The sequence below is a fragment of the Scyliorhinus canicula genome, chromosome 31 (assembly GCF_902713615.1).
Source record: "Scyliorhinus canicula chromosome 31, sScyCan1.1, whole genome shotgun sequence".
NCBI classification, from domain to species: domain Eukaryota; kingdom Metazoa; phylum Chordata; class Chondrichthyes; order Carcharhiniformes; family Scyliorhinidae; genus Scyliorhinus; species Scyliorhinus canicula.
In genome coordinates this window covers 3487229-3503691 of record NC_052176.1, presented here as the reverse complement: position 1 = coordinate 3503691, position 16463 = coordinate 3487229, and the positions used below count along the sequence as shown (strand labels likewise).

General features: G+C 53.7%; 1 protein-coding gene across 2 annotated transcripts; it reads left to right on the top strand.

Annotated features, from left to right (window-relative positions):
- The first annotated feature begins 70 nt into the window (after positions 1–70).
- LOC119958934 (nascent polypeptide-associated complex subunit alpha, muscle-specific form-like) lies at positions 71–12226 on the top strand. Of its 2 annotated transcripts, none has more exons than XM_038787457.1 (2): positions 71–121; positions 8003–12226. In XM_038787457.1, the coding sequence occupies exon 2, from the start codon at positions 8211–8213 to the stop codon at positions 11559–11561; it is 3351 nt and encodes a 1116-aa protein (XP_038643385.1). In that variant the 5' UTR covers positions 71–121; positions 8003–8210; the 3' UTR covers positions 11562–12226. The 2 variants fall into 2 exon arrangements, with proteins under 2 accessions (XP_038643385.1, XP_038643384.1); XM_038787456.1 differs by having other exon boundaries at positions 76–155.
- The last annotated feature ends 4237 nt before the right edge of the window (positions 12227–16463 follow it).

The following is a 16463-nucleotide window of genomic DNA, read 5'->3' as shown; positions in this document are numbered from 1 at the left end:
AGCCGATTGGTCCGGCCCGCTGTCGCTCAAAGGGCGGCGGGCGGGAGGAAGGCAGGGCGGCGGCCATTTTGAGTCGTGTTTTCCAACCGGCGGCGGGACGGAGAGGACGGCGGCGTCGAATGTGAGAGCTTTAATCCCTTCTTCCCTCTCTCTGGGTAAGCAGAGGGTTTATTCCTCATTCCCCACCCTCGTCCCTCTCTCTGGGTAGGCAGAGGGTTAATTCCTCATTCCCTACCCCCCTTCCCTCTCTGGGTAGGCAGAGGGTTTATTCCCTCATTCTCTGCCCCCCCCCCCCCCCCCCTCCCCTTTCTGGGTAGGCAGAGGGTTTATTCCCTCATTCTCTGCCCCCCATCCCCCTCTCTCTGGGTAGGCAGAGGGTTAATTCCTCATTCCCTACCCCCTTCCCTTTCTGGGTAGGCAGAGGTTTATTCCCTACCCCCCCCCCTCCCCTTTCTGGGTAGGCAGAGGTTTATTCCCTCATTCCCTACCCCCCCCCCCCCCCTCCCCTTTCTGGGTAGGCAGAGGGTTTATTCCCTCATTCTCTGCCCCCCATCCCCCTCTCTCTGGGTAGGCAGAGGGTTAATTCCTCATTCCCTACCCCCTTCCCTCTCTGGGTAGGCAGAGGGTTTATTCCCTCATTCTCTGGATAGGCAGAGGATTTATTCCCTCATTCTCTGGGTAGGCAGAGGATTTATCCCCTCATTCCCTACCCCCTCCCCTTTCTGGGTAGGCAGAGGGTTATTCCCGCATTCTCTGCCCCCCATCCCTCTCACTGGGTAGGCAGAGGGTTATCCCCTCATTCCCTACCCCCTCCCCTCTCTGGGTAGGCAGAGGGTTATTCCCTCATTCCCTACCCCCCCCCCTCTCTGGGTAGGCAGAGGGTTATTCCCTCATTCCCTACCCCCCCCCCCCTCTCTGGGTAGGCAGAGGGTTATTCCCTCATTCCCTACCCCCCCCCCCCCCTCTCTGGGTAGGCAGAGGGTTATTCCCTCATTCTCTGCCCCCCATCCCTCTCACTGGGTAGGCAGAGGGTTATCCCCTCATTCCCTACCCCCCCCCCCCTCTCTGGGTAGGCAGAGGGTTATTCCCTCATTCCCTACCCCCCCCCCCCCCCTCTCTGGGTAGGCAGAGGGTTATTCCCTCATTCTCTGCCCCCCATCCCTCTCACTGGGTAGGCAGAGGGTTATTCCCTCATTCCCTACCCTCTCTGGGTAGGCAGAGGGTTATTCCCTCATTCCCTACCCCCTCTGGGTAGGCAGAGGGTTATTCCCTCATTCCCTGCCCCTCTCTCTGGGTAGGCATAGGATTTATTCCCTCATTCTCTGCCCCCCATCCCTCTCACTGGGTAGGCAGAGGGTTATTTCCTCATTCCCTACCCTCTCTGGGTAGGCAGAGGGTTATTCCCTCATTCCCTACCCCCTCTGGGTAGGCAGATGGTTAATTCCTCATTCCCTACCCCTTACCTCCCTATTTCTGGGTAGGCAGAGGGTTATTCCCTCATTCCTTACCCCTCTCTCTGGGTAGGCAGAGGGTTTATTCCCTCATTCTCTGGGTAGGCATAGGATTTATTCCCTCATTCTCTGCCCCCCATCCCCCTCACTGGGTAGGCAGAGGGTTATTCCCTCATTCCCTACCCCCTTCCCTCTCTCTGGGTAGGCAGAGGGTTAATTCCTCATTTTCTGCCCCCCCCCCCCCCTTTCCCTCTCTCTGGGTAGGCAGAGGTTTATTCCCCCTCTCTGGGTGGGAAAAGGTTCCCCATATTCTCTGCCCCCCCCCCCCCCCCCTTTCTGGATGGGAAGAGACTTTTCCCTCCTCCCTCCCCCCTTATCCGCAGCCACCCGGTTATCAATCCCTCTGCATGGGGTGGTGGAATGATTTCCCTCCTCTCTGCCCTACCTGCGCCCCTCGTGATTTGACGTGCCTCGATCGGGCACCCTTGCGGTGGGCCTTTCCGCTAGTTGGAGAAACCAGAACGGTAGCCCGGTGGGTTAGCACTGTTGCTTCACAGCGCCAGGTGCCCGGGTTTGATTCCCGGGCTCTGGTCACTGTCTGTGTGGAGTCTGCACGTTCTCACCGTGGGTTTCCTCCGGGCGCTCCGGTTTCCTCCCACAAGTCCCGAAAGACGTGCTTGTCAGGTGAATTGGACATTCTGAATTCCCCCTCCGTGTACCCGAACAGGCGCCGGAATGTGGCGACGAGGGGATTTTCACAGTAACTTCATTGCAGCGTTAATGTCAGCCTATTTGTGGCAATAAAGATTATAACCCGAGGGCGTAGCCTCAGACTAAAGGGACAATCCTTTAAAACTGAGGCGAGGAGGAATTTCTTCAGCCAGAGGGTGGTGAATCTGCAGAACCCGTTGCCGCCAAAGGCTGTGGAAGTCTGGTCACGGCGTGTCTTTAAGATAGAGGTAGACTGGGCAGCACGGTGGCCTAGTGGTTAGCACAACCGCCTCACGGCGCTGAGGTCCCAGGTTCGATTCTGGCTCACTGTCCGTGTGGAGTTTGCACATTCTCCCCGTGTCTGCGTGGGTTGCGCCCTCACAACCCAAAAAATGTGCAGAGTAGGTGGATTGGCCATGCTAAATTGCCCCTTAATTGGAAAAAATAATTGGATAATCTAAATTTAAAAAAAAAGATAGAGGTAGATGCGGTGGCGCAGTGGTTAGCACTATCGCCTCATGGCAAAGAGGACCCCAGTTCGATCCCGGCCCCGGGAGGAGTTTGCACATTCTCCCCGTGTTGCAGGAGTCTCGCCCCCACAACACAAAAGATGTGATGGGTAGGAAAATTGGCCACACTAAATTGCCCCACAGTTGGAATAAAAAAAGAATTGGATACTCTAACTTTATATATATTTTTTAAAAAGACATAGAAAGGTTCTTGACTATCGAGAGGTTATGGGGAGAAGGCAGGGGAATGGGGATGAGAAACATATCTGCCGTGATTGAATGGTGGAGAAGACCCGATGGGACAAATGCCTTAATTCTGCTCTTGTGCTTTAATAATAATTGCTTATTGTCACAAATAGGCTTCAATGAAGTTGCTGTGAAAGCCCCTAGTCGCCACATTCCGGACCCTGTTCGGGGAGGCCGGTACAGCAATTGAACCCACGCTGCTGGCCTTGCTCTGCATTACAAGCCAGCTGTCTTGGCCCACTGTGCTCAACCAGCCCCTGAAGGTCTTCTCTGCTCCTAGGAAAACAAGCCCAGTCTCTGCGATAGCTGAAGCGCTCCAGCCCAGGCAACATCCTGGTGAATCTCCTCTGCACCCTCGCCCGTCAAGTCACTTGCTTCCTGTAGCGTGCCGACCAGAACTGTACGCAGTACTCCCGCTGTGGCCTAACCACCGTTTTATACAGCTCAGTCTTAACCTCCCTGTTCTTGTATTCATAGATTATCATAGAATTTACAGTGCAGAAGGAGGCCATTCAGCCCATTGAGGCTTCACCAGCTCTTGGAAAGAACACCCTATCTAAGACCACACCTCCACCCTATCCCCGTAATCCATGCGTTGGGCTAACAAAGGCCACGTATCTGTTTTCAAATTTTCACACCACCTAGAAGGACAAGGGCAGCGGAGACATGAGAACATCGCCATTCGATTGTTAATGTTGATAATGGCATAGAAAGAGAGTTCAGACCTCACCACAGCAGCCAGTGGAAATTAATCCAGATTTTATTAACAGAATTTATAAAGCTGGTCTCGATAACGATCATTGATTGCCAATTTAAAAAAAAACACATCTGGTTTGCTAATGAAATAATTTAGGCTAGGAAATCTGCCGTCCTTGCCTTGGTCTGACCGACATTTGATTCTAGGCCCCCCCCCCCCCCCCACACACACACACACACACACAGCAATGTGGTTGACTTTTAAAAAATATATATTTTTGTTCAGGACATTTTCCATTTTACGATATACACCACTCATTCAATTTAATACAATTTTCGGGGTGGTGCAGTGGTTAGCACTGCTGCCTCAGGGCACTGAGGACCCAGGTTCGATCCTGCCCCCGGGTCACTGTCCATGTGGAGTTTGCACATTCTCCCTGTTTCTGCATCGGTTTCGCCCCCACAACCCAAAGATGTGCAGGGTACGTGAATTGACCACGCTAAATTGCCCCTTAATTGGAAAAAGAAAGAATTGGATGCTCTTAAGTTTATATTTTAAAAACTTTACATTTTCAAACCCCACCCCATAAGCCCTTTTTTTGTGTAAATCCTCCCACCCCTCCAATTTTCTGCCAACGACCAATTCTTGAAGGAGTTAAACAGCCTGCCTCAAAAGAGAAAAGCTAACAGACAGAGAAAGTGAGACATACTTATACTGTGGAGTGAGAATGAAAGATGAGTCATAGCCACAGAAACCCAGGGAAACCGGGTGCTAATGGCCACAGATACCAAGGCGAAAGAGTGTTAATGGCAGTCCCCAGAGAGAACAAAAAATATGTCAAAGGCCAAACAGCAGAGAAACTATCAGAGGATGAACTGTAGATGTGGGGGGAGGGGAAGCGGGAAGCAAAGAGGACTAAGGTTAAGGAAAGGTGAATAAGATTGGGGGGGTTAAATATATATTACAAAATAAATAAATGGTAAAAGACAGTTAAAATGAAATGGGATGAAAATAAATGGGTCGAGGTGGGGTAGAGCTGATCATCTGAAGTTGTTGAATTCGATGTTGAGACCGGAAGGCTGTAGCGTGCCTAACCGGAAGATGAAATGTTCCTCCAGTTTGCGTTGAGCTTCACTGGAACATTGCAGCAGGCCAAGGACAGATGTGGGCATGGGGAGCAGGGTCTTTTGTTAAAATGGCAAGCAACGGGAAGGTCAGGATCCTGAATGCGCACAGACCGAAGATGCTCGGCAAAGCGATCACCCAGTCTGCGTTTGGTCTCTCCGATATAGAGGAGACCACATTGGGAGCAGCGAATGCAGTAGACCAAATTGGAAGAGATGCAAGTGAAACGCTGCTTAACCTGGAATGAGTGTTTTGGGCCTGGGATATTAAGCATGATGGGAAGGTGCCATGGGTGATGGGAGAGGTACTGGGTATGGTGGAGGAGTGGACTAGATTGTCTCGGAGGGAACGGTCTCTGCGGAATGCTGACAGAGGGAGTGAAGGGAAGATGTGTTTGGTGGTGGCATCACGCTGGAATTGGGGAAAATGGCGGAGGATTGTGCTTTGCATACGGAGGCTGGTGGGATGAAATGTGAGAACGAGGGTGACTATCCTTGTTCTGGGAGGGAGGGGAGGGGGAGAGGGTGGTGCGGGAGATGGACGGCACACTGTTGAGGGCCCCCCTGTCGTCAACAGTAGGTGGGAAATCACGGTTGAGGAAGAACAAACACATTTTTGAAGCACCATTTTGGAAAGTGGCATCATCGGAGCAAATGCGAGAGAGGCGAAGGAGTTGAGAGAAAGGGATGGAGTCCTTACTGGGTGTAGGGTGCGAAGAGCTGTGGGAGTCAGTGGGCGTGTGATGGATAGTCTATTGCCGGAAATGGGAGACAGAAAGATCAAGGAAGGGAAGTGTCTGGGATGGACCAGGTGAAAGTGATGGAGGGGTGGAAACTGGAAGCAAAGTTGATGAATTTTTCCAGGTCTGGACGAGAGCATGACCCGGCACCAAAATAGTCATCAGTGTATCGGTAAAGGAGTTGTGGGAGGGGCCCAGATGGACCTGGAACGAGGAATGTTCCACGTGCCCCATAAAAAGGCAAGCATAGCTAGGACCCATGTGGGTACCCATTGCTACACCTTTGATTTGGAGAAAGTGAGATGAGTTAAAGGAGAAGTTGTTCAGAATTAGAATGATAGATAGAACAGTCTGCCTCGATTTGAACCCCCCCCCCCCCCATGGTTTATTTCATTTTTTCCACATGTAAGAATTCCGATAGATTCCCTACCCAAGTCGCCCAAGGTGGATCCGGAGCCTGCCATCCGAGCAGAATCCTCCAGGTTATCGGGGAGGGCAAGGCAACAGCTCCCCCCCCCCCCCCCCCCCCCCCCCCCCCCGCAGCCTCTGGTTCATCCGATACCCCAAATGTTGCTACCCACAGTCATGGCTCCTCTCTCTCTCTTTCCCCCCCAAAAATAAAATCTCTGACATAGTCTCGAAGAAAGACTCCCATAACTTAATTTCGGGCAGGATCAAAACTTGTGGGAGTGGTTTGTCGGCCCTCTTGAAATGAAAAAATGAAATGAAAATGGCTTATTGTCACGAGTAGGCTTCAAATGAAGTTACTGTGAAAAGCCCCTAGTAGCCACATTCCGGCGCCTGTTCGGGGAGGCTGTTACGGGAATCGAACCATGCTGCTGGCCTGCTTTCAAAGCCAGCGATTTAGCTGTGTGCTAAACAGCCCCTTGAACAGGGCAGCGCGGTAGGACAGTGGCTAGCACAGTTGCTTCACAGCTCTCGGGTCCCAGGTTTGATTCCCACTTGGGTCACTGTCTGTGCGGAGTCTTCACACTCTCCCCGTGTGTGTGTGTGTGTGTGTGTGGGCTTCCTCCTCCCGATGTGCAGGTTCGGTGGATTGGCCATGATAAATTGCCCTTAGTGTCCAAAAAGGTTAGGTGGGGTTACGGGGGTTGAGTGGGGTGCTTTTTCCAAAGAGCCGGTGCAGACCGATGGGCCGAATGGCCTCCTGCACTGTAGCTTCTATGAGCAGCCTTGTATCTGTCATCCACCCCCGAAAATAACCCACTCGAGTGTTTTCGTCATGTGCGCTCTGTGCACCACTTTAACAAGTATTAGGCTCAGTCTCGCACACGCGGAGGTACGGTTTATCCTGTACAGGGCCTCACTCCACCTCCCCCCACACCCCCTTACCAAGCACACACCACAACTCTAACTCCCTTTTCTCTCTATCTCTTCCAGCGAGGCTCCCTCCCTCTCCATCAACTGCCCATAAATATCAGGTCTTCCCTTTCCCTGTCTGATGCAAAGAGACTACCTTACCCATCAGAGGGGGGGAGGGGGAGGGGGAGGGGGGGGGGGCAGCCAAGGAGACGTAGAAAGCTCCTTCCGAACTCCTTTTTCAAAAAAATTTAGAGTACCCAATTATTTTTTTCCAATTGAGGGACAATTTAGCGTGGCCAATCCACCTACCCTGCACATCTTTGGGTTGTGGAGGTGAAACCCACACGGACACGAGGAAAATGTGCAAACTCCACACGGACAGTGACCCAGGGCCAGGATTTGAACCTGGGTCCTCGGCGCGGTAGTCCCAGTGCTACCCGCTGCGCCACATGCCGCCCTTTGAACTCCTTTCCCCTGTAAATACCTAAACCCATTCCCTTCCACTACCCTCCCACAGAAACTGAAACTTTTCCACCAAACCCGCAAATAGATCCCCAAACCTTTCCACTCCCTCCCTTTCCCAGACCATGTACGACCAGCCCATTCCCGCGGGGTTGGCTCTTCACTGTCCCTCTGAAAAGGCCGAGCGAGACCAGGGGGCAATTGGGGTGGGCACTGAATGCTGGGCCTTGCTAGCGATGTCCTCGCCCCACGAGGAAGAAAGCGAAGGTGCCCACCTTATTCCTGACTCCTGTCATCGCAAGCAATGGTTTCTCCCTTATCTGCTCTCCTTCATAACTCAAATACCTACGATGAAGCTGCCCCTTCTGCTAAATTCCAGGCCCTGTGCGTCCAGTTTGCGGCTTCTCTCCTTTGTGGCTGAACCCCCCCCTCCCCCCTTGAGTTCCGGAGTCGCTCTTGATAAATCTACACTGCATTCTCTCCTCATAAATTTCCCCCCCACCCCTGAAACCATTCGAGTAGATCTCTGCAGCCTGGCCAAGGCCTCGATCTTTCTGCAGTGCGGTGCCCAGAGTTTTGTGCAGTGCTTCAGTTCTGATCAAACCAGTGATTCATTGGGCCTGAGCACAAGATTATCGTCCCAAAAGAATCCGAGAGCAAGGGTCTTAAACTTTGGCGGGGTACTGCACGCCCAATGACCCTGCATTTAATTCAGCCCCTTTCTCGCTCTCTTTCTCAGGTGATGTGTTTGCATCCAGGAAGAAGCACTGAAAGCCATTAACAGGATGGATCTCGCCGACTTCACCTGAAACAAAATTAGGATTCGGTCATCTGAGGCAAGCACCCAGCTCCAATCAGTCGGCAGTGTGGTGGGAAATTGTCAGCGGTGCGGAAGACCAAACCACCAGGCCGCAGAGTGCACCTGGGCACCACGTGATTCCCTAGATATGTATGGACAGCAAATGTCGAGTTACACTCGCTATCACCTGGACGACGGACATGTTGAGGCGAGTGGGCAAGACGTTGAGCCATTTCAGCCCGACCCCGCCAATGATGTGCACAAGGACCGCGGACTTGGGAGGCAGTTCACGCCTGACCTCGCCAAAAGAAGCTTCCCGCACCATCGCGCTTGCCTTCCTTTACCTCCGCCAACGCTGGAGAACCGGCAGGCTGCAAAGAGGACACTGCCACACGATTTACTCTCCCCCGCCAAGCGGACACGGCACTCACTGCTAAGTACCCCCACCCTGGGAGCGAATCCCCGATTTGGCCTATTACAAACCCCCGCCCTGGGAGTGAATCCCCGATCCGCCCTGTTAAGTGCCCCAGCCCCGGGAGCGAATCCCCGATCTGGCCTGTTACATGCCCCAGCCCCGGGAGCGAATCCCCGATCTGGCCTGTTAAATACCCCCTTCCGGGGAGAGAGTCTCCCTTCTGGCCTGTTAAATCCCCCTGCCCTGGGAGCGAATCCCCGATCCGCCCTGTTAAGTGCCCCAGCCCCGGGAGCGAATCCCCGATCTGGCCTGTTACATGCCCCTGCCCTGGGAGTGAATCCCCGTTCTGGCCTGTTAAATACCCCCTTCCCGGGAGCGAACATCCTGCCCAGCCTGTTAAATGCCCCAGCCCCGGGAGCGAGTCCTCGTTCTGCCCTCTTAAATGCCCCGGGAGCGAGTCCTCGTCCCACCCTGTTAAATGCCCCCTTCCCGGGAGCGACTCCCCGTTCTGCCCTGTTAAATGCCCCTGACCCGGCAGCGAGTCCTCGCTCTGCCCTGTTAAATGCCCCCTTCCCGGGAGCAACTCCCCGTTCTGCCCTCTTAAATGCCCCTGCCCCGGCAGCGAGTCTTCGTTCCGCCCTGTTAAATGCCCCTGCCCCGCGAGCGAGTCCTCGTTCTGCCCTGTTAAATGCCCCCTTCCCGGGAGCAACTCCCCGTTCTTCCCTCTTAAATGCCCCTGACCCGGCAGCGAGTCCTCGCTCTGCTCTGTTAAATGCCCCCTTCCCGGGAGTGAAGCGCCGTTCAGACCATTTAATTGCCTCTGTCCTGGGATCGAGGCCCCGGTCTGGCCTGTTAAATGACCCTGCCATGGGAGCAAGTCCCCGATCTGACTTGTTAAATACCCTTGCCCTGGGCGACAATCCCCGACCTAGCCTGTTAAGCCCCCCCTCTGTGGGAGAGAATCCCCGATCTGGCCTGTTAAGCCCCCCCTCTCTGGGAGAGAATCCCCGATCTGGCCTGTTAAACCCCCCCTATCTGGGAGAGAATCCCCGATCTGGCCTGTTAAACCCCCCCTATCTGGGAGAGAATCCCCGATCTGGCCTGTTAAGCCCCCCCTCTGTGGGAGAGAATCCCCGATCTGGCCTGTTAAGCCCTCCCTATCTGAGAGAGAATCCCCGATCTGGCCTGTTAAGCCCCCCCTCTCTGGGAGAGAATCCCCGATCTGGCCTGTTAAGACCCCCCTTTCTGGGAGAGAATCCCCGACCTAGCCTGTTAAGACCCCCCTCTCTGGGAGAGAATCCCCGACCTAGCCTGTTAAGCCCCCCCTCTCTGGGAGAGAATCCCCGACCTAGCCTGTTAAGACCCCCCTCTCTGGGAGAGAATCCCCGACCTAGCCTGTTAAGCCCCCCCTCTCTGGGAGAGAATCCCCGATTTGGCCTGTTAAGCCCCACCTATCTGGGAGAGAATCCCCGATCTGGCCTGTTAAGCCCCCCCTATCTGAGAGAGAATCCCCGATCTGGCTTGTTAAGCCCCCCCTCTCTGAGAGAGAATCCCCGATCTGGCCAATTGAATATTCACGCCATGAGGGAGAATCCCCGAAATGGCCTGTTAAATACTCCCACGCTGGGAACGAGTCCCCGGTCTGCCCTGTTAAATACCCCCGTCCTGGGAATGAGCCCTCGATCTGGACTGCTAAAAGCTCCCAGCCCAGGGATGCACGTCCGTTCCGGCCTGTCAAAAACCTCCGGCCGGGGTTCCAGAAGGTTAAAATCTCCCGCCCTGGCAACTAAGGTCCATTCCGGCTTGTCAAAAACCCCCGGCCCAGGAATGAGTGCACAGTCCGGCCAATCAAACGCCTCCACACTTGGGACAAGTGAGCAATCCAGTGCGTTGGATACCCCTGCTAAAGTGCCGAGTGCCCCGTCTGGACGGTTAAATACCCCCGCTACAGAAACTGGTGCCCAATCTGGCCCGTTAAGTACCCCTGCCGCGGGAAGTAGTGCACAGTCCGGCCCCTTAACTACCCCAGCTGCCGAAACGAGCGTGCCGACTGGTCAATTAGACACACCTGCGGCAGAAACAAATGCACAGACCGGCCTGTTAGATGCCCCCGTTGCGGAAACAAGCGCCCAGTCTGGCCCGTTAATTACCCCAGCTGCGGGAACGAGTGCCCCGTCTGGGCCAGAAAACGCCCCGGCACCAGAGGCGAGCGCGCAGACTGCGCTGTCGGACGCCCCTGCGATGGAAACGAGCGCCCAGTCTGGTCCGTTGGACCCCCCTGCGACAGAAACGAGCGCCCAGTCCGCTCTGTTGGACCCCCCGGCTACCGAAACGAGTGTCAAGTCTCGTCCGTTAAATAAACTCGCCAAGGACACGAGGGCACAGTCTCCCGTTAGGGGAACGGCTGCCCTACCTGGCCTGTTACAAACACCCTGCCTGGGAAAGAGTGTCCGACCCAGCCTGTTGAATGCCCCCCCTTCGGGATTGAGTGCCCGCCCTAGCCTGTTGAATGCCCCCCCTTCGGGATTGAGTGCCCGCCCCAGCCTGTTAAATACCCCCCCTTCGGGATTGAGTGCCCGGCCCAGCCTGTTAAGTACCCCCGCCCCGGTAATGAGTGCACAGTCTGGCCTGCTGGACACCCCAACTCTGAGGATGGGTGCCCGTTCTGGCCGGTTAAATACCCCCGCTCATGGAATGGGTGCCCGCTCTAGCCGGTTAAGTGCCCCCACTCTTGGCATGGGTGGCCGGTTAAGCGCCCCCACTCTCGGGATGGGTGCCCGCTCTGGCCGGCTAAGCGCCCCCACTCTTGGCCTGGGTGGCCGCCCTGGCCTGTTAAATAGTCCTGCTCTGGGACTGAGTGCCCGCCCTGGCCTGCTAAGTGCCCCCGCCCAGAGAGGAAGTCCCCAATCCGGCCTCTTGAAAACCCCTACCCTCGGAGCGTTTGACCCACTTGGACTGCAACGCGCATCCTCTATCAATGCTGCCACTCCGGCAGAGGGGCACTTCAGAATGCGCCTGCCGTGTCCCCCACGTCATTATGCACCTCCAAAGCGAGATGCCAGTTCCTGCGCCTCTGTGGTGTAAAACCAGCCCCCATTAGCAGTGCCTTAAAACATCTTTCCAGCGTTACGTGTGGAGTTTCCGCTGTTATTTCATCTCACCCGGAAGCATTAATGTTTAAACACGACGCCAGGACTGATCCCGAGTAGAAATATAGATTCATCTTCAACTGCCCTTTCCTGACTTCCTTCCAGTAGCTTAGGCAGGGCATTCTCTCGAGATCGTGTTCCCTCCCTCCTTTCTCGCTCTCCCCGTACGGAGATCCCCTGCCACGAGCTTAGCGAGGGCAAGGCATTGCACCCACCGACACACACACACAATCCAGTGACAGTGAGTGTCATTTTCCGATCTTGACGGCAGCGTACGCGCGCCACTTCCGCATCCCTCCCGGCGTTCCCCAATGAGCTACTGCCCCCCCCCCCCCCCCCCCCCTTCCCGTGCTTCGCTTTGCGGACTGCCCTGACCTTGAACCTGGTCGGCCTTTGAGCTGCTCGACTAACGCCTGGCCCTGAGGGCCGCCATCCCAGCTATTTCTACCCACAGCGAGGGGAGATAGCGGCAAACCCGATGGCTTCCCAGTATTCAACCGTGTACGAAAGCTTGGCAAAATGAATTGAAACATCGCAATGCTTACCTCTATGGAAGGAGTATTCTGATCGTCATGATTGCCGGCGGCTATCAACTCTGTATACGGCGGAAGGCAGAAACGGTGAGCTCAAATCTCCACAAAAGGATGGATCAAATTAAATCAAATGCGATGGGCTGTATCTGCCAAGATCTGTACAGAAGCCCCGTGTTTTCCTCTGCATAATTATGCCCGCTTGTTCCCAAGACAGCGGCACTTGCCCGGGGGTGGGGGGGTGGCAGCCGGCCACCAGCATTTCATCGGCACATTCCAGCCTGGAATTGAACTCTGACCCGAGTCGGGTGTGTTACTCAACGATGTTGGGACTTTCTGGGGGTTTAGACGACGTGTTGCCACTTGACCTATAGAACCGTTCATTCTGTATTATCTGGCACAGTGTCTCTGTCCCTGTAAAATGGCATCTGATGTCTGGGCAATGCCATTGAATATTTGTTTTGGGGTGGGGGGGTGCGGGTAGGGTGGTGTGTGTGTATATATATATATATATTTTTAAAATTTATTAAATGATATTCCAACACCCAGCTATCGCATTTTTAAATGTTGATCCGCAGCCGTCTGCAGGCTATCTTCCCGATCACTTCCAAGTCCAGTTACGAGTCCAGAAACCGCTGGAAATACTCAACAGCATCTGGGCAGAGAGGCACAGTTTGAGGTTGATGATTTTAAATCCGAGAGATGGAAAGCTTGCAGCGGGTAGGAGAAGACCAAAGATCGAATTTATGTAGCGCAGGTAATCTCTCTCTTCGGTTCTGTGTGCTGCTGATTGGAGGATGAAGTATCGAGCAGAGCACCCTGCGCGGGGAGAGCCCTCGGCAGCTCCTTCTTCGAAGAACTGCCTCGGGATCTTTTAATGTTCGTCCTTATTCCCAGGGTGCATAAACCACCATGTTCCAGCACCCCCTGTCTCCTCCATGAATGTAGAGAACACCTTTGCCATCCCAGAACGGGCCAACGACTTTGGCGCTTTGAGCAGTCCAGCTTCAGGTCCAATGCAGTGTTTAAATCTCCCCCCAGAATCAGTTGGTGAGTGTCAAGGTCAGGTACTGCGGCAGCCGACAGCCGCTTTACAAATGTTACTTCATCTCAATTTCGGGACGTACTCGTTTACTAAGGTCACCGACTTTCCCTCTGCCTGCAACCACCGTGTACTGACTCCCCTGATCAGCCAGGACCTTCCTCGTGTGTCTCTCTCTCCCCCCCCCCCCCAACAACCTTTTGAGTCAGGACTGGCTAAATAGGTACATCGATTCATTAAGAAGTCTTACAACACCAGGTTAAAGTCCCAACAGGTTTGTTTCGAATCACTAGCTTTCGGAGCGCAGCTCCTTCAGCTGACTTTAACCTGGTGTTGTAAAACTTCTAACTCTGCTCACCCCAAAGTCCAAAGCCGGCATCTCCACATCATGATTCATTAAGTAAGGAAGAGCAAAGTTGAAGAACGTCGCGGCTTCCACTTGTTTCCGGTTCGACGATGGTAAAACTCTGAAATGGCTAAAAACGAACACTGGTGTTAAGTAAACCTTCAATCGAGAAGGCCCAAACGAAGTTGGACGCGGGCCATGTGAAAGCGATTGTTTCTGGAAGGTCTGCGGCTTACATTACATTCCTCAAGGCCTGTGCACTCTCGACAATAAATAGTCATGCCTACAATGAGGAGGCTCTAGTGGCTACTAGTGAGTTAATGGGGGGGGGGGGGGGTGAGAAGACGAAACAAAAACAACTTAACAGCTGGGGAGAGTTTGGGTTCACACGGAGGCACCAGAGGAAAGACGGGCAACGTTGCTCCGTCGGTGGATATGCACGGAGGAAGCACTTCCCCATGGTACGTATACAGCCAAAGCCAGGCTTGTAGCTCAGGGATTTGAGGAAAAACTGGGTGACCAATATCGGAGCGCACTCCCCAACAGCAGGAAAAGCACGAACGAGCATTTTCCCAGAATATTTAGTGACATACTCATGGGAATGTAAATCCATTGAAGTCAAAGCAACATATATAATAACCTTTATTATTGTCACAAGCCGGCTTACATTAACGCTGCAATGGAGTTACTGTGAAAAACCCCGAGTCACCACACTCCGGCGCCTGTTCGGGTACACGGAGGGAGAATTCAGAATGTCCGATTCACCTAACAAGCATGTCTTTCGGGACTTGTGGGAGGAAACTCACGCAGACGCCGGGAGAGAACATGCAGACTCCGCACAGACAGCGACCCAAGCCAGGAATCGAACCTGAGACCCTGGCGCTGTGAAGTAACTGGGTTAGGGCAGCACGGTAGCATTGTGGATAGCACAATCGCTTCACAGCTCCAGGGTCCCAGGTTCGATTCCGGCTTGGGTCACTGTCTTTGCGGAGTCCGCACATCCTCCCCGTGTGTGCGTGGGTTTCCACCGGGTGCTCCGGTTTCCTCGAACAGTCCAAAGATGTGCGGGTTAGGTGGATTGGCCATGATAAATTGCCCTTAGTGTCCAAAATTGCCCTTAGTGTTGGGTGGGGTTATGGGGATAGGGTGGAGGTGTTGACCTTGGGTAGGGTGCTCTTTCCAGGAGCCGGTGCAGACTCGATGGGCCGAATGGCCTCCTTCTGCTCTGTAAATTCTATGATCTAACCACTATACCGCCCATATTTGTGAGGGGTTCTTAAAAGCTTCCAAAGTTAAAAGGTGGAGATAGAGAAGGAGCTCAATGGAAGCTACACTAGCGTGTATAGGGGCTAAAGGATGTATCCAGGCTACGGTATCTTTTCAATTCAAGCCGATCCTACGCAACGGTGGTTGTATTCTGCTGAAAGCAGATCCTGCAATGTTTTATTGAACGAAAACTCAGGCATTTTCTTAATGCATGTAGGTGATTTCCTGTGAGGGGGATCTCTGGCATTTTAGAAATCTGATAGATAAAATGAAAAACAAACTCGAAATTGGAAGTCGGGCTTCTGGAGCTTTTAAGTATATAGGGTCGGATGTCGAAGTTCGGAATGACCCCGTCATTTCCTCGGAGGTGTTAATAGGATCCCAATAAATTGGGGTCAGTTCCTGGCAAAGGACTACAATTAAGGAAGGTGCAGGTCAATTAAGAAGCTTAATTGGGAAATTCAACTGGCCACAAGTGGTTAGCACTGTGGCTTCACAGCGCCAGGGAACCAGGTTTGATTCCCTGCTGGGTCACTGTGGAGGCTGCACGTTCTCTCCGTGTCTGCGTGGGTTTCCTCCGGGTGCTCTGCTTTCCTCCCACAGTCCAAAGACGTGCAGGTTGGGTGGATTGGCCAAGCTAAATTGTCCCTTAGTGCCCAAAAAGGTTAGGCGGGGTTATTGGGTTACGGGGATAGGGTGGAAGTGAGGGCTTAAGTGGGTCGGTGCAGACTCGATGGGCCGAATGGCCTCCTGCGCTGTACGTTCTATGTTCACACAAACTGCTGTGACGTTTGTGTCAAATGCAACGACTCGCCAAGGCACCTTCGACAGCACCTTCCAAACCCGCCACCTCTACCGTCTAGAAGGACGAGGGCAGCAGCAGACGCACGGGGAACGCCACCGCCTGCAAGTTTTCCCCCCCTCCCCCCCCCCCCCCCCGAGCCGCTCGCCCATCCCGACTCGGAAATATATCGGCCGTTCCTTAACTGTGGCTGGGGTCAAAATCCTGGGAACTCCCTCCCTAACAGCAGGGTGGGTGTACCTACACCACACAGGGATAGCGGCTCACCCACCATCTTCTCGAGGGGCAATTAGGGATGGAGAATGAATGCCCGGCCCAGCGATGCCCACGTCCCGCAAATTAACTTAAAAATGTATACCACTGTTGGGGAAGAGCTAAAAGCAGATGAGACATGAAAGAAATCAAGTTTAGGAGATCGTACTCTCAGATGTTCAGACCCGGGTGACCCAGGAGGGATGAAACTAGTCATTTTTAGTCACGCCTCTCATGCTATTTTTAAAAATAAATGTAGTGTACCCAATTAATTTTTTCCAATTAAGGGGCAATTTAGCCAATCCACCTACTCTGCACATCTTTGGGTTGTGGGGGCGAAACCCACGCAGACACGGGGAGAATGTGCAAACTCCACACGGACAGTGAGCCAGGGCCGGGATCGAACCTGGGACCTCGGCGGCGTGAGGCAGCAGGGCTAACCCACTGCGCCACCATGGCGCCTTACCCCTCACATGCGAATCTTCCCGATGGCTGTTCAACTCCAGCAGGATTCATTGCATATTTAGCGGGAGGAATTAAAATGAGAACCAGGAAACACACATGTTGCAATCTTACACATTGTCTTTTCGTTATCTAGG